Below are 18137 nucleotides of genomic sequence, written 5' to 3' on the forward strand. Positions count from 1 at the left end.
CTACAATATGAGTGTGCTGTGGCTCCTAACTAGAGCTTGGGGTTTTGTTTTGGTTTTTTTAAATGAATTAACAGCAGCACAACATTCTGCATCTTGAAAGCCTCTGTCTATTTTAAAAGTGGGAGACAGGTTTCTAGTCCTTAGGGCTGTGGATACGGCTTTCAAGGTGGAGAGATAACAGGAGGGAGTTCAGGAGGGCTTGCAGAGGTGGCTGACCCCCACCATAGCTAGGAAAATCAGAATGAAGATGGCAAAACAAACTTTGCAAAAATGAGTACAAGTGCATTTGCACCTCGTACCTACGGGACCGCCTCTCCCGGTATGCCCCACGGAGGACCTTAAGGTCCATAAATAGCAACACCCTAGAGGTCCCGGGCCCTAAGGAAGTCAGATTAGCCTAAACCAGAGCCAGGGCCTTTTGAACACTGGCCCCGGCCTGGTGGAATGCTCTGTCTCATGAGACCAGGGCCTGCAGGATCTGATTTCTTTCCGCAGGGTTCTTTCCACAGAGTTGTTCCGCCTGGCCTTTGGCTTGGAATCAACTTGATTCCCTCCCTCTTTCCTTTTTCCTTTCTCCTTCTGTGATGGAACTCCTATTTGGGGACTTCCCTGGCTTTTTTCTGGCCCATGTAGGACCAGTCTGGATAGTTGGCCTTGGTGAAGACTGGACGTTTTCATCCCCAAAAAACTTTTTGATTTGAGTTTCTACTGAAATGAGGCTGCATTTTAATGTTGTATTTTAATCTTGTTTTTAAGATGTATTTCAATCAATTGTTTTATATCTGGTGTTAGCGCCCTGAGCTCGGTCTTGGCTGGGGAAGGCGGGATATAAATAGATTATTATTATTATTATTTCTGCAGGCTAAAGGTCTCTGACATGGAAAATGGGAGCAAGCTTTCAGAGATTCTTCAGCTGTGAAGCCTGTACTTCAGCGGGTTGGCCTAGATGACCTTTGGAGACCCTTCCAATTCTATGATTCTAAGGTATAAGCATCCTGAATCAATTTAATGCCTGGGAGAGAAAACACTCCCATAGTGAGTTCTGTATGTGCTAACTCGAGAGTAAAATAAGCTTTGGAGAAAACAGCATTTCACACCTTGACGGTTTTAAGAGGGTGTGATGTTTTAATTAGAATTCCACTGGACGAATAAAGGGAAATGTTCCAATTATTTCCTTGGCCTCGAAAGGTGGCGGAAGGAGGATTTAATAAGAGTTTCTACAATAACAAGAGTCCTTTATTAGGGAGGTCAAGTTTCTCTAAACTGGATGAGTCTACAGGAGGAAATAGGATCGAGAGAAGTTTGTATGTAATAAAAATACCTTTCTTATAAGACAGTTCTAAGTGGAAAAAGTTATGGGTGACAACACACCCTGGGCAACACTTTATACATGCAGCACAAAGTTCCAAAAGGTTCTAAATGGACCATTTCTCTGTATGGACCTCTACTGACTTGACCAATCCTTCTCCCAAAATCTTGAAGTCTTCCAAAATGGCCTCCACATTGGGAACTGTCAGAGGCTCAGGGGTGAGGGCAGACATCATTCTTCCTTTCATGCTCAGTGCCTGTGACGGAAAGAACAGATATAATCAGCAAGTGAATTCAGGCCGTGGCTCAACCCAAACATTGTACCAAAACCGGGTTTAGAACTCAAAATATGAACCGAGGTTCTGAACAGGTGGGCAAACCATGGTTTGCACCTCGCCTGTCTGGTTTCATTGTCCATCTGCTCAGCATTTCTGCTTCTGTGCTACAAGAGCCTCCAGAGGTGCAGAGAGTGTGGTTTTCCCATTTAGGTACCACAACAAACCTTGGTTAGCACAAACCATGGTTTCTAAACCACCACCTTTTCAGTGGTGACACCCGGCATTTGCAATTTCTTCCCCAAACCAACTTGCACAGAGCTGTGCAAGTTTATCTTTACAATGCCAGGTTGTAAAGGTAAGGAAAAAAATACCTTTTTTTACTTATCCGGCCAGTTTAAGATGGTCTGATACCGTTTCTATCTTACTGGTATAGATTCCATGCTTTGCAATAAATAATCTGTTGCTTTAGCGGGAAAACTGTCCTAAAACTTTCCAGTTACTCTGGAAGTGTGAGGAAGAAACCTTTGCTAAGCGATATGGTTTGCTAAACCGTACTCGAGTTTCTCCTTTAACCATGGTTTGGCATGATGCTTGAATTGAGCCCTGCTCCCTAGGCCTTGCTAGCCTCTGAAACTGAAAGCCGGTCTGAGCCATTTGAGCAGAATCTGTCTGCCAACAGCACTCCAGCTGATGCACATAGCTACCCTGTTTCCCCAAAAATAAGACAGTGTCTTATATTAATTTTTGCTCCCACAGATGCACTAGGTCTTATTTTCAGGGGATGTCTTATTTTTTCCATGAAGAAGAATACGGTACACATTTATTGTTGAACAACAACAACAAAAAAGGAAAATTATTACCTGTATGTGGTACAATGCCTTACGGTAGCTTCGGGGGGCCTTATATTCCGGGGTGGCCTTATTATCGGGGAGGTCTTATATTCGAGGGAGGCCTTATATTACAGCGAGAGGCAAAACTGGAAGTAGGACTTATTTGGGGGGGGGGTGTCTTACTTTTGGGGAAACAGGGTATCAACTTTTCCCTTTTCTTGTGAGGAATCCTATTCGGAATAAGGGAATGTCCCTTAAAAAAAGGGAAAAGTTGGCAGCTATGCTGATGCACAAACACAGTAGCACAGGGGCAGCCAGTGTGGTGCACCTGCCACCATGAGGACTAGGAACTTTGCTAGTAAAAAAAGGATGGTGGTGTTGGGGTGGGGGTGGGGAAAGGATGCTTGATTATTCAGCCGGCTCCATCAGATTCCATGCTAGAGGCTCTGTTCTGCAACCAGTCGGGCATGCCAAGCCACGCAAATTCCAACACCCTCTGACTCTTTTATCCCCATGAGCAGTTGCAGTTACAAGGCAGCAGCCATGTAGATTTATTTATCCTTTGGCTGAAAGCCAGCAGTTCCCCACCCTCTGCTCAAGTCACCTTTCCCTCCAGCTACCATACATCTTGCACTTCCAAAGTGGCTTCTTATGTGAGCTCACTGCCAAGCCCTTCATCAATCAGCTCTGGCCTTTCTCGTTCCTCATCTTCTTTTGCACCTGCTCTCCCTCTCTCGATCTTCCAGCTTGCTCCTCATCTATCCCCCTCTTGCAACCTTTCTCCCTTCCAACCCAAAAGGCCTCTGCACCTTTTGCCATGTCGCTGGCTGAAACAGCAGCCCCTCGCTCATCGGCCAAGATATCCCCTTTCTCTGCAAGCCTCTCCCTGAACCTTCCCTGCCTGTGTCACTTAACATCAGCTCTAAGCATTCTGGGACGCAGGTGGTGCTGTGGGTTAAACCACAGAGCCTAGGACTTGCCGATCAGAAGGTCGGCGGTTCAAATCCCCGTGACGGGGTGAGCTCCCGTTGCTCAGTCCCTGCTCCTGCCAACCTAGCAGTTCAAAAGCACATCAAAGTGCAAGTAGATAAATAGGTACCGCTCTGGCGGGAAGGTAAACGGCGTTCCCGTGCGCTGCTCTGGTTCGCCAGAAGCGGCTTAGTCATGCTGGCCACATGACCCAGAAGCTGTACGCCGGCTCCCTCGGCCAATAAAGCGAGATGAGCGCCGCAACCCCAGAGTCAGCCACAACTGGACCTAATGGTCAGGAGTCCCTTTACCTTTACCTAAGCATTCTGGCAGGCAGAATGCTCTCTGGCCACCTCTATTTGCTACCCAGCACCTTGCATCCTGTGCAATTGCGACCCAGAACCCAGGTTACAAAAATACACACGGTCCAAATCCCAGGGTTCAGACCGCCTCACCTTGAAAGGCTGTGGCTCAAAGGCCGAAGGCTTCCAGAGGACTCCCATTACCTCTCCTCCATGTTTGTCGTAGAAAAACATCGCCAGGTCACCGAATGCCTCCTGCAATGGAGAGAAGTTTAGAAGAGGTAAGCTGATGGTTTTGGAAGGACAACATCAATCTAAACCTTGCACTGATATACAGAGGTGCCAAACTAACACTTCTGCAAAAATTGCACGCTTAGAACGTATCACGAATGTTTATGTCACAAACGGAACAATCAAAAACTACAATAAGGTGTAGAAAGAGGAGTCTGAAAGCAACGAATTTAAAACTCGAACTAAGCGTCACCGGTTCCAATTATTCCCAGGGATTCTCAATGCAGATGCGATGTCCTCAAAGCCATTCCACCTTGCAGCGTTTTAGGTTATGTAATGTTATTCGTTCCTGTGATATGACCAGGTTGGGTTTAACCAAGAAGAAATAAAAAGCTGTTTATGTGATTTATTCCAGATCTTTGGTATGTTGATTATCTCTGGCATTTGCAAGTTAACACCTGGCTTCTGATATGCAGACTGCACAGAAACTCAAAAAATAAGGCGCTCAAAGGCGATGGCTGTTGTGAGACATGGCAGAGGAATGCGTTCCTGCCCCAGGAGGAGACTGAGCAGCCTGAATTTGGCTTCTTTGTCGCATTTTGGCTAGGGAGAAAACTGAGAGGAGGGTCAGACTGACAGATGGACATTGGGTGAAGCTTGCCAATACATTCCTATAAGACTTAAGCTGGGCACGTCTTGCCTCATCAGCCATTGCAAATAAACAAATGACTGTAAAACTGTTTAGAACTGAGCAAAGCCTCAACATCACCTATCCATATATCTGCCCAACGCCCATCAAGGTCACACACGGGTCAATCTTTATCTTTGTTAAGACCTACCCTGACATAAGAGATTCACAGAAGACTGGTGTAAATTGACGGAATATTTGAAAAGTAATTGTGACGATCAGATTACGTTTGTAGGTTTGCAAGAAGATTTGCGAGGTGAGTTATTTGAATTATTGCAAAAATGGATAAAGATGAGGATTGTTAGTTAAGACAATTAAAGGTAATATGAATTTAAGAAATGCAGAAGAAATAATAAGAATGGTGGATCATCAGAGGTGCTGATGGAAGTCCAAAAAGATTGTGTAAGATGTGAAGTTTTGTGGTATGTATGACACTTAATATACTAAAATTAATAAAAATTATTATATATATATATATATTGTGATGGGATGATGAGCTGCTTGTGCGTAAAGCCTAGTCCCTCAGAGTTTGCTCAACTTAGCAAGGCTCTGTTTTTAGCGGAGCCCTTAAGCATGGCTCCCTCAGTCGCTGGCAGAATCCGACAGTGGGCGTTTACGGAATCTACTCCAGCATAAAAGCTCCTTGACGGAAACGCGTCGTCTAGATTCTCGGCGCGACAGTTTCCGGCGAGGAGTGGGTGTACCTATGGGAGGACCTGAGACTTCTCCGCTGTTATCGCTGGAAGACTCCCTGAGCCATTCCTTCGTCTCTCTCTCTCCCTGATCTCCCACTCTCCCCCTGCTGCTGCCTTCCGCCGCTGCTGAGTCTCTCCTGACTTCTGAGAGCCCCTCCACCTCCTGTCTTTCCGATGGCAGTTCCCTGACATCCACCTCCCCTCCAAGGCCCCCTTCACCCCCTCCCGCCCCCTCCCCTGCTGGCGGTGAGGATGGAAAACCCCGGAAAGAACACTCCTCATCATCAGAGGATTCAAACACTTCTCTCCACTGCCTCCCGTCTCTTCTCCCTGTGTCCTCTTCCCTGTCTGAGTCTATTCCCTCTTCCAGCCCTGATTCTGGGAACCCTTCAAACTCCTCTTCCTCATCGGTGGTGCCGAAGTGTTCCCTCCTGAACCGTCCCACGGGCTGAGGTTTCCTTGGAAACCGTTGATGAAACGTTTCTATTAAAACCTCGTCATTGACCTCCTCTGCCGGTACCCATGTGTTTTCCGACTCTGCTTCCCCTTCCCATTCTACTAAATACTCCACCTGATTCCCTTTCCACCTGGAATCAATGATTTCTGCCACATGCACGTTGCGTTCCCTTTCTTCTATGACTGGTGTTTGAGTAACCTCCCTCTCACGTTCCCCCTACTCTCGCCCCTCTCGGTATGGCGACAGTAGAGACCTGTGAAATACTGGGTGCAGTTTCATGTGGTTGGGTAATCTGAGTTTGAATGTCACCGGGTTGACCTGTTGTATGACCTCAAAGGGTCCCAGCCGTTTGGGTCTCAATTTCTTACACCCTCCCTTGAACGGCAGTCCTTGGGTGGATAGCCACACCCTGTCCCCCACCCTTATGGTTTCACCTTCCCTTCTGCTTCTGTCTGCTTGCTTTTTGTATTCTTCCTTGGCTCTCTCTAAGTTAAGTTTGAGTTGCCGGTGGATCGCTTCCATCTCTTCAACAAAGTGTTCCACAGCCGGGACACTCCATCTCTCCCCTCCTTCTCCTGGAAATGCCCTGGGATGACACCCATAATTAGCCAGGAAGGGACTTATCCCTGTGGACACATTCTCCGCGTTGTTGTAGGCAAATTCTGCCAGGGCCAACTTATCTACCCAATCATTTTCTCTGTCATTTACATAACACCTCAGGTATTGTTGTAAAATCCCGTTTGCCCTTTCCGCCTGCCCATTTGTTTCTGGGTGCCGGGCAGTGGAAAAATTGACTTCCACGTGCAGTAAGCTCATGAGCTTCCTCCAGAACCTGGAAGTAAATTGTTTTCCTCTGTCGCTGACCACCCTCAAGGGGGCGCCATGCAACCTGAAAATATGCTCTACAAACAACTTGGCGGTTTCTTCCGCTGTGACCGCGTGTGAACAGGCTATAAAATGGCACATCTTAGTTAATAGGTCTACCACCACCATGACAGCTGTCTTCCCTTTGGATTTTGGCAGGTCCGTCATAAAATCTATGGATACTGCCTCCCATGGCCTTTCTGGTGTGGGTAAGGGTTCCAATAGCCCCGCTGGTGCCAGCCTCTCCCCTTTTGCTCGCTGGCACCTGTCGCACCCCCTAACATATTCCCGTACGTCTTCCCTCACCTTGGGCCACCAAAACTCCCTGGTAACCAACCACATGGTTTTGTGCTGCCCGAAGTGCCCCGCTGTGGGGCTGTCGTGTAACTGCTTGAGCACTCTGCCCCTCAGTTCCCCATCGGGTATGTACAGTGCCCCTTTGTAATACAACACCCCGTTCTTTTCCTCAAACCCCCGTGTTCTCCCCTGTCCCCCTGAGTTCTCTGAGTTTCTCTTGGGCGTATTCATCGTTCTCGGTGCCCTCTACCAGTTCTCTTTGCCCCACCAATGCCGCCCCACACACCCAGTGGTCCTCAGGGATGATATGCCTTTCCTCAGGCGCTCCCTCCCCCTCTAAATACTCAGGTTTTCGAGAGAGAGCGTCCGCCCTTACGTTCTCTGGTCCTGGTACGTAACGAATTTCAAAATGGAATTTGGAGAACTCCTGGGCCCATCTCACTTGTCTCTGGTTCAGTACTCGGGCAGTTCTCCAGTACTCCAGATTTTTGTGGTCGGTCCGCACTTGGACCTTGTGCTGCGCCCCAATCAACAAGTGTCGCCATCTCCGGAATGCTTCATGAATGGCGAGCAATTCTCGGTCGTATACGGTGTAGTTCCTCTCGGATTTGTTCAACTTCCGCGAGAAGAAGGCACACGGTCTCCATTCCGACGTATCTTTTCCCGGCTGTAGAAGCACAGCTCCCACCGCTCGGTCTGAGGCGTCAGTCTCCACTCTCATTGGTTGCTGTAGATCCACGTGCAAAAGTTGTTCTTCCGACGCAAACGCCTTCTTTAATCTTTCGAACTCTCGCTGCGCCTCTTCCGTCCAGACAAATTTCTTCTTGCTGCTAAGAAAATCAGTGATGGGCGCCGTTAAGTGGGCAAAGTTCTTGATGAACTTCTGATAGAAGTTTCCGAAGCCGAGGAACCTTTGTACGTCTTTCTTAGTTTTCGGTGTCTTCCATTCCAGTACCGCTTGAACCTTGCTGGGATCCATGGCCAATCCCTTGTCTGACAACCGGTACCCCTTCGGTCTACAGGCGGGCTCGGCCTGTTTTCAATCATTCATGAATCACGTCCTGGGACCATTGCTTTACAAGAACTGTGTAGCGTTCTTAGATGACGTCCTGGTGTACTCAGAGAATGAGGAGCAGCATGTGCGAGATGTAAGAGAGGTACTGAGCAGACTGCAAGAAAACCAGTTGTGGGTGAAACCGGAGAAGTGTCAGTTTCATACCAGAGAGGTGGAATTCCTGGGGTACCGGTTGTCAGACAAGGGATTGGCCATGGATCCCAGCAACAACAACAATGCACATAAGTGGGAGCAGCAGCAGCAGCAGGACTCAGGCCAGAATCATGGAGAGAGAAAGATCAAGAGAGAATTGCAGATTTGCAGCAAGGATGGCTGATATGAATAGGGAGAAAGAGGAGGGGGCTGCAGAGACACACAGGTTGAAAACCTCTGCCTCACTGCATTAACTCGCACGCGGATGATGATGCTATTATACTAAAAAGCCTGAGAGATTACGGTTTATGTCTGGGCACAGAGGAATAAGTTGTTGTTTAGTTGTTTAGTCGTGTCCGACTCTTCGTGACCCGTGGACCAGAGCACGCCAGGCACTCCTGTCTTCCACTGCCTCCCGCAGTTTGGTCAAACTCATGCTGGTAGCTTCGAGAACACTGTCCAACCATCTCGTCCTCTGTCGTCCCCTTCTCCTTGTGCCCTCCATCTTTCCCAACATCAGGGTCTTTTCCAGGGAGTCTTCTCTTCTCATGAGGTGGCCAAAGTATTGGAGCCTCAGCTTCAGGATCTGTGCTTCCAGTGAGCCCTCAGGGCTGATTTCCTTCAGAATGGATCGGTTTGATCTTCTTGCAGTCCATGGGACTCTCAAGAGTCTCCTCCAGCACCATAATTCAAAAGCATCAATTCTTCGGTGATCAGCCTTCTTTATGGTCCAGCTCTCACTTCCATACATCACGACTGGGAAAACCATAGCTTGAACTATACAGTTAAACCATAGCTTTAACAGAGGAATATATGGGATGCTAATTGGGCCCCCTGCCTTTTCTCATGATGGACGCTTGCTGAATGAAGCCGTGTGTGCTAATAACGTCAGGAGGAAATACTGCTATGTGCCCTGCCAGGATTCTGAACCTTCTTGTTAAAAACCACAGCGTGATTCAGAAGCTGCTGAAGCAACAAAACCAAGATGCTTTTAAAAAATAATAATAACAAAGAAGGGTTACGTGCTGCCTGGGAAACTTCCCTTTTGCCAGGAGTCAACGGAGAGACAGATCAGGACAGAACCTGTTCTCTCGCTCTGTTGCAAGGCGATTGTCGAAGAATTGGCTGGGTCTGGGAACGGCCCGGGTGTCACTGGGTTCTCCAAAAGCAGCTGTTGCTTGCTTGCACGGCGAATCCCTCCTTTTTTATCTTATTTTCCTGGAGTTTGCAGTGGCAACACCTCTGAGGCAACTTTGCGGCCTGCATTAAGCAATCTACGTCCCAGCCGAGAGAGCTAGCAGCTCTGTTGCTTACGTTTATAAGTTTCTGCCTAGGTTTCTGCTGCAGATAGAGACTTGTAAAGCTCAGCACGGCACGAGAAGAAGAGGGTTAAGTTCTCCTCCCTGCCTTGTGACAGCAGAAGCCGTGGACATCCAACGAAACTGCGCATTGAAAAATTCAGGGCAGAGCAAAGGAAATCTTTGAACTGTTAAACTGCGGAACTCACTGCCACAGCAGGCAGGCATGGCCACCAGCTCGGAAGGCTTTAAAAGAGGATTAATCACATTCGTGGAGGAGTGGGCTACTGATGGCTGCAGGATGTGGGTGGCGCTGTGGGTTAAACCACAGAGCCTAGGACTTGCCAATCAGAAGGTCGGTGATTTGAATCCCCGTGGCGGGGTGAGCTCCCGTTGCTCGGTCCCTGATCCTGCCAACCTAGCAGTTCGAAAGCATGTCAAAGTGCAAGTAGATAAATAGGTACTGCTCCAGTGGGAAGGTAAACGGTTCCATTGGCATGTGCCTTCTTCCAGCAGAGCGAAGAAGACCCCCATATGTGATGGCATTTGCTCACACCCACCCACACCTCCCTGGCATCTAATTTTTATATTGCACCTGCTCTGCAGATGGAGACCCATTCTAAGAACACAGGAACTGCCTGGCTGGATCTGCAGATTGAGGTCTGCTGAGTTTGGTAGACAAGCACCCTTTCCCACAAGGCAGCTGTGAAGTTCGGCTCTGCCACAATGTCAATCCAACACCACACACACACACACACACACACACACACTACTGACAGACAGTGTGTTAAGAGTATTGGACTAGGATCCGGCTGGAATCCTCACTCAGCCATAAGGCTCAACAACTGACCTCAGGCCAGTCACCATCCCTGAGCCTCCCTCACAGGGCTGTCGTTGTGAGGATTAAAGGGGGGGGGAATAGAGCAATGTAAATCAACTTGAAAAGGTTGGATATAAATGCAATCGATCAATCAATTAACAAAAGTCTTCCACTTACTACGGAAAGCCAACTGTCATGGATGCAGAGACAGGTTGCAACATCAAAACACAATATTAAAAACAATATTTAAAACAGCTTCCCATCTCAGAAATAAGGAGGGTCCTAAAAACACACAGCTCAATGGTGTAAAAAGTATAAAGACAGAGGTAAGCTACACAACAATTCTGAAAGAGTAAAAAAATTTGAGGTCTTAGAACAAAGGAAGTCATTATGTGTATACGTACGTAACGACTAGAATGATATGGTTTTATTTGCAGCTGTGCATTTTTGATTTTTCTTGTCTGTTCCCCCCCCCCCGTTTTTTAAAAAACTTGTTTGTACTGCTAGATTTTGGATTCAATGTTTGTAATTTTTGTTGTAATTTTGCATTGAAAATAAAAAAAATTTAAACAAACAAACAAAAACCCACACACAGCTCAAGAGTCAAAAGACATGTTAAATAAGGTGCATTTAGTATTTGCCAGAAGCTGTATAATGCAGGTGCCAAGCAGCCCAACAAGGACTGAAGGTGAGAGTCAACTAAATTTTACTCAGAGTGCATCCAATAAAATACATGAGCAAGTTAGGTCCATTCGTTTCAACAGGTTTACTCTTGAGTAAAACCTGGCTGAGGGTGCTCAGTGGCAACGGAATCCTGGCCAACTCTTGTGAAGGAGAAAACTGCGTGGGGAAGGGGACGGAATGGAGTATCCTGCAGGAGGAGATGGCCAGCAGGCACACCAAACAGAATTATTTATTTATTTATTTATTTATTTATTTATTCATTCATTCATTCATTCATTCATTCATACATACATACATACATACATACATACATACATACATACCCTGTCCATCTGGCTGGGTTTCCCCAGCCACTCTGGGCGGCTTCCAACAGAATATAGAAGCACTCCAGGCCAGACATAGCTCAGTCAGTAGAGCAGTCGGTAGAGACTCTAAATCATAGGGTGGTGGGTTCAAGTTCTGCGCTGGGTGAAAGATTCCTGCATTGCAGGAAGGTTGGACCAGATGATCCTCATTGTCCCTTAATAACTCTAGGCTTCTATGATCCCTCTCTTCTGATCATAGCTGTCAACTTACAGATTTGAAAATAAGGGACCAGCAGCCTCGAAATTAAGGGATCAGCAGCCAAAATAAGGGATTTTAGTCAACCAGCAGCCAAACGAAGCCTCAAGTGGTGGTTCCCATAGCGCAGCAACCCGGCAAAGGGGATGCAGCAAGGAAAACCACCGTCACCTCTCTGCTGGGAAGCGCTGAGCAAAGGCGAGTCCCCAGGCAACGCAGCTGATTTGATTGGCACAAGGCATTCAAGCTCCACCCCCCAGTCGTTCTTAGACTCCTTATTGGGTGAGCAACACAGCCAAGCAACACAGTTGGAGCCTCCCTCCTCCCTGGCCGGCAAGGAGGGAGGGAGAGGAGCTGCTTCCTTTGAAACCTGGGAAATTTAAGAGACATCATCAATAAGGGACAGCAGTGGGAAATGGCGCTGGGATAAAGGACTGTCCCGCCAAATAAGGGACTCTTGACAACTATGCTTCTGATACGAACTCAGTCCTGGCAAACGTATAACAATTTGGTGCGGCTCCCTTGTATGATTACAGTGAGCATGGAACATCTGCTTGTGTTATTTTCCCCCAGTTCCTGCTTACCTGCAGCTCCCGGAGGTACAGCTGAGCCGGGTCATAATCCACCACCGGGAAAGCTGTGGTTTTGACAGCCGCACTGCTTTTCAACGTTCCCCGGAAGAAGGACTTGGCCGGCCGGTCCACTGCCTCCAGGTGCCTCGGGATCTGCTTGGGATTCAGGTGGATGAGGACGTCGTAGAAGTCCAGAGGAGGGCGGAAGACCATCTGCCAAGGGGGAAGCCACGTCAAAATGGGGCTCGGCGGCAAGGGAAATGTGGAACCGAGCTCCAAAGGAGGGGGAGAAGGAAGTTTTGCCAGCTAGCATCATCTCACCCAGGCCCAACCAGGGTCTCAGAAACCACAGCTGCACATCGCGTTCTGGTTAGCAATGCAAGAGTGACGGACTGAGCTGTGATTACTGCACTGCACTCAGGGTTAGAAACTCAGATACAGTGGTGTCCCGCAAGACGAATGCCTTGCAAGACGAAAAACCCGCTAGACGAAAGCGTTTTCCGTTTTGGAGGTGCTTCGCAAGACAAATTTCCCTATGGGCTTGCTTCGCAAGGCGAAAATGTCTTGCGAGTTTTTCCAACTCCCCCCCCCTTTTTTCCCCCTTTTTCTAAGCCGCTAAGCCACTTATCCGCTAAGCCGCTAAAAGCTGCTAAGCCGCTAATAGCGCTAATCCGCTAAGCCGCTAATGGGCTTGCTTCGCAAGACGAAAAAACCGCTAGACGAAGAGACTCACGGAACGGATTCTTTTCGTCTTGTGAGGCATCACTGTATATAAGTAAAGTCGGTTATGATACCTTGGGCCAAAGATTTTGGGTATAATATACAGTTAAAAGATTGGGGAAAACTGTGGAAAGAAGGGGTAAAATTTACTGCATGCAATGCCCTAAAAGTAAATGTGGTGAAAATGATGTATAGATGGTATATTACGCCTGTGAAACTAGCTAAAATGTATAAAGTTAGTAATAAATGTTGGAAATGTAAAGAAAAAGAAGGAACATTTTATCACATGTGGTGGGAATGTAAAAAAGTGAAATATTTCTGGGAAATGATTTACAAATGAGATGAAAAAAAATGTTGAAATATATATTTATTAAGAAACCAGAAGCATTTTTACTTGGCATTGTAGGAGATGATATACATAGAAAGGGTTGTAAGTTGTTCTTATATGCAATGACTGCAGCAATAATACTATTGGCACAAAACTGGAAGCAAGAAGAATTACCGACGAAAGAAGAATGGAGGATGAAACTGATGGACTATGCAGAATTAGATAAACAGGAAGGATTTGAAACCTGCGGGACCACAGATTCTCAAAAGACTGGAGTAAATTTACAGGCTACTTGAAAAGCAATTGTGATGAACAGATTACACTAGTAGGTTTGCAAGAAGTTTTGTAAGGTGAATTATTAGAAATATTGCAAAAAAAAAAAAGATAATGAGGAAAATTATTAAAGATATTTAAAGGTAATATGAAATTAAGAAATGCATAATAAGTGATAAGTACGGAAAATCATCAGAGGTGTTGATGGAAGTCCAAAAAATATTGTATAAGATGAGAAGTTCTGTTGTGTGAATGTTAATTAATATGTTAAAAACTAATACAAATGTATAAAAAAAGAAACTCAGATATATAACCCAGGTGCCTCCCTAAACCAGGGTTACAGTCGGCAAAACGGAATGCCTAGGTGCCATTTTAGGACCAGACAACCTTTTCTTTCCCTGGGCATGAACCTCCAGATGGTGGAGACGTCAAGCGCCATGCTGGTGCCCGGGCACCTTCAATGGGTTGCATGTGGCCGACAGTCAGGTGCTTGTTTATTTTTCATGGCATTGCAAGAGATTAGAGGGTCCCACGGTTAACTTGCCCAGCACGAGGGAACGAATTAAAGATAACATCCCTGCTTTAGAGGCGATCCTCGGCCCAGTAGACCTGAAGGAGCATCTCCACCCAGGACACCGGGGTCCAGCTCCGAGGGTCTTCTGGTGGTTCCCTCACCGCGAGAAGCCAAGTTACATGGAACCAGGCAGAGGGCTTTCTCGGTAGTGGCACCCAACCTGTGGAATGCCCTCCTGTTAGATGTCAAAGAGAACAACAACTACTAGACTTTTAGAAGACATCTGAAGGCAGCCCTGTTTAGGGAAGCTTTTAATGTTTGATGCATTACGGTATTTTAATATTTTGTTGGAAGCCGCCCAGACTGGCTGGGGAAGCCCAGCCAGATAGGCAGGGTATAAATAATAATATTATATTATTATTATTATTATTATTATTATTATTATTATTATTATTATTATTGCTGCTACTATTATTATTATATTATCATCTTGGTGCTGTGATGCCTAGCACTGTGACTAAAGATAATCTCCAGATCAGGACATAAAGCTGCGAGGGTTGTGGGAGATGCCTCTGGCTTGCAGGCCTCAAGCTGGCCATGTCTGCAGTAAGCTGGTCTTTTGGAAAATAATATATATATATTAAAAATATCAGATCTCAGCAGCTGAAAGTCATGCAAGCATAGCGCTCCACCTCTGCATCTACAGAGATGCTGAATCACCGTGAGTTGAGTTTCTTGGGTTTGCTCACCAGCTTTCTCCCTGCCAAGGAGGAACCCACAGCACCAACTTTCGCAGGCTTGCAACGCAAACCGCAAAATAAGAACAACAGAGAGCTCTGGAAGAGGTGCTGCAATGCCATGGCAGCTTCAGGAAGTGGTTGTCACTCTCACGCGGACCTCCTCAAAACACCCGGCTCTACAACAACTGTATCGTGCGCAATATCATGCATCATGAGTGCGGTACTCGGGGAAGCTATGGTGACACGTCTGAGCTTTGCAAAAACAAACTGACAACACAGCAGAAGAGACTTAGCCGGGGGGGGGGTGGTATCTGAATCGACTCTTTGTTCTCTCTCAAAAAAAAATGACGAATCAAAATTTGATGACGAAAGCCACAGAACCGCAGAGCTAAGATAAACTCAATTCTGCAGCCTCTGTCAACTAAGATGCACCTGACAAAGTGGCCTCGAGTCCACAAAAAATTGTGCCACGAATGGTCTTTGATTTGCAGCAGTCACAGAGACTAACTAATGCAGCTGCCCCTCTGGAAACCGAATCGACGAAAAGGGAAGAGAATGACAAATTGTGTTATTTCATTCTGCAGTTTTAAAATCATTTTGAGTAATTTCATAGAATTGTAGAGTTAGAAGGGACCCTGAGGGTCATCTAATCCAACCCCCCCGGCAATGCAGGAAACTCTGCTAAAGCATCCATGGTGCATTTAAACTGGCGTTGTTAGTGACGGGGAAGCAGGAGCGGCTATTGCAAGGCACTGAAGCCCCACGTCCAAGCCCTGTACTGGGACTCTTATTCGGTCATTTACAAGCCTTCAGTCACAAGGACTAGAAACTTACCTTTAAGAAATGAAACGAAAGGAGAAAATCAAGTCCCAAGAGGAAAGGTTGAAGGAATTGGGTGTGTTTGCAATGGGAAAGAGAAGGATGAGGGAGGGTTCAGAAACCTGAATGGCTGCCATATACTTGGAAGAGGACAAAGGCGTCTTCCCTGCTGACTAGATCTCATGGACAAGCAACAAGAGGGTAGATTTTCACCGAACATTAGGAGCCTCATCAGCCCCTCCTGCCGCTTGCTTCACTGGCCAACCCCCTCCTAATCAGGTCTGTCACTCCTTGACAAGTCCAGGTCAGCCAACAAGCATACAGAACAGTTTTGAATAGGCTATTTTGTTGACTGCATTGCAGGGGGTTGGAATAGACAACCAACTCTACAATTCTATGATTTCATGGATAGATAGATAGACAGATAGATAGATAGATAGATAGATAGACAGACAGATAGACAGACAGACAGACAGACACAGTGTTATACCAATCAATACCTGAGGAGCGTCTCCACCCCCATCATTCTGCCCGGATGCTGAGATCCAGCGCCAAGGGCCTTCTGGCAGTTCCCTCACTGCAAGAAGCAAAGCTACAGGGAACCAGGCAGAGGGCCTTCTCGGTAGTGGCACCCGCCCTGTGGAACACCCTCTCATCAGATGTCAAGGAAATAAACAACTACAGTGGTACCTGAGTGTATCTGACTTTTAGAAGACATCTGAAGACAACCCTGTATCAGGAAATTTTTTATGTCTAACGTTTTACAATGTCTAATGTTTTAAAGCTACAGGGAACCAGGCAGAGGACCTTCTCGGTAGTGGCGCCCGCCCTGTGGAACGGTCTCCCATCAGATGTCAAAGAGATAAAAAACTACCTGACATTTAGAAGACATCTGAAGGCAGCCCTGCTCAGGGAAGTTCTTACTGTGTGACATTTTAATGTACTTTTAATCTTTGTTGGAAGCCGCCCAGAGTGGCTGGGGAAACCCAGCCAGATAGACGGGGTACAAATAATAAATTATTATTATTATTTTCACTAAATAGAATAAATGACTAAATAAACTTGCCTTCACATCCTGGCTTCCCAGAGGGTCCATGAGCTGCTTCTCCAAAACCTGAAGAGATTCCTGAGCCAAAACCAAGAGGCGCTGCAGGACCTGGTGTGGGGTGGAGAAGAAGAGGCAGAAGAGAGGGAGAGGTTTTAAGAACCGTTCACAGCCAGCGCCGACGGTGGGCACGCGAGGGCATTTGGCAAGGGCCGGTGCATCTGGAAGGACCCCCGCCACACCTTTGCAAGGCCTGGCTCGATTCTGCAGGAGAGCAAAGGAAGTTCAGAGGCAGCTGGCCCAAGTAATGCCTTTGCCTCCAGACCTTTCCTCAAAAGGAGAGGCCCAGTGCGGTGTAGAGGTCAGAGCAGGGTTCCCAAAGTGGGGTTCACCGTCCCGTGGCGGGGGGGGGGAATAACCTAGAGGGACGCCAAGAAGTAAGGGGGCGACAGGGAGGTGCAGGAGGTGTAAATGACCATCAGACTCTGAAAAGCTGATAGCACTGGATAACCGAGTTGAATTAAAGAAACTAGTATGTGTGTGTGTGTGACATCTTTATTCTTTTCCCCCTCCTTTCCTCTGTACCGCTGTATTTCTTTATAACGAAAATTCTTTCAATAAAACAATAATATTTAAAAAGTTGAATTAAATTGGATTCCAAATGAAGGTGTAACTGCTACTGCTTTGAATTTTATTGTGTTGCTACTTTCCTGAGTGGGACGCGGGTGGCGCTGTGGGTTAAACCACAGAGCCAAGGACTTTGTTGATCAGAAGGTCGGCGGTTCGAATCCCTGCAACGGTGTGAGCTCCCGTTGCTCAGTCCCTGCTCCTGCCAACCTAGCAGTTTGAAAGCACGTCAAAGTGCAAGTAGATAAATAGGTACCACTCTGGTGGGAAGGTAAACAGCGTTTCCGTGCGCTGCTCTGGTTCGCCTGAAGAGGCTTAGTCATGCTGGCCACATGACTTGGAAGCTGTACACTGGCTCCCTCGGCCAGTAAAGTGAGATGAGTGCCGCAACCCCAGAGTCGGCGATGACTGGACTTAATGGTCAGGGGTCCCTTTACCTTTTACCTTCCTGAGTGGGGTGTGCCATTATGAATAAAGGCTTTTTCATAGGGTGCGGTAGGGGGCAGTGGGCATGAGTTTATAGAACCAAGGGGGCAGTGGCTTGAAAAAGCTTGGGAGCCACTGGGCTAGACTAGGACCTTTGAGACCAGGGTTCAAATCTCCACTCCGTCATGAAACTCACTGGGTGACCTTGCACCAGTCAGCCTAACCTAGAAATGTATATTAAATGAATAGATTGGGGGAAAATTCAGATGTGATTGATGGAAGTAAAAAAATTCTATAAGATATAAAAGTATGTTTAATTATTGTTGAAAGTGATAAGTTAAAAAACTAATAAAAAATTTAGATACTGTATTTTTCACTCCATAAGACGCACTTTTTTCCTCCTAAAAAGTAAGGGGAAATGTGAGTGTGTCTTATGGAGCGAATGGCGCTGCGCAGAGAGGGAGAGCTGCGCACTGCCCCTTCAGCGAAGCGCTTCTCCTGGCTTCTGCCTTAGCCACGTGCAGCCTCTTCAGGCAGGGGGAGCCTTCATTCCGTTGCCCTGAAGAGGCTTGGTGCAGCTATCC

The 18137-nt window shown here is 46.9% G+C and overlaps 1 protein-coding gene across 2 annotated transcripts in view; it reads right to left on the reverse strand.

The window, feature by feature from the left end:
* Positions 1-1105: 1105 nt before the first annotated feature.
* The window catches only part of NOL6 (nucleolar protein 6), a 65833-nt gene continuing 48801 nt past the window's right edge, over positions 1106-18137 (reverse strand). The window contains exons 23-26 of one of the 2 annotated variants that reach the window (XM_079994736.1): positions 16522-16611; positions 12074-12274; positions 3841-3942; positions 1106-1565 (exon numbers count right to left, since the gene is read on the reverse strand). In XM_079994736.1, coding sequence (XP_079850862.1) covers positions 1416-1565; positions 3841-3942; positions 12074-12274; positions 16522-16611 — 543 coding nt within the window. In that variant the 3' untranslated portion in view covers positions 1106-1415. Of the gene's footprint in view, positions 1566-3832; positions 3943-12073; positions 12275-16521; positions 16612-18137 lie in introns of both variants that reach the window. The other variant, XM_079994737.1, reaches the window with a different exon arrangement.

Source organism: Podarcis cretensis (genome assembly GCF_951804945.1).
Source record: "Podarcis cretensis genome assembly, chromosome: 11".
In the NCBI taxonomy this organism is placed as follows: Eukaryota; Metazoa; Chordata; class Lepidosauria; order Squamata; family Lacertidae; genus Podarcis; species Podarcis cretensis.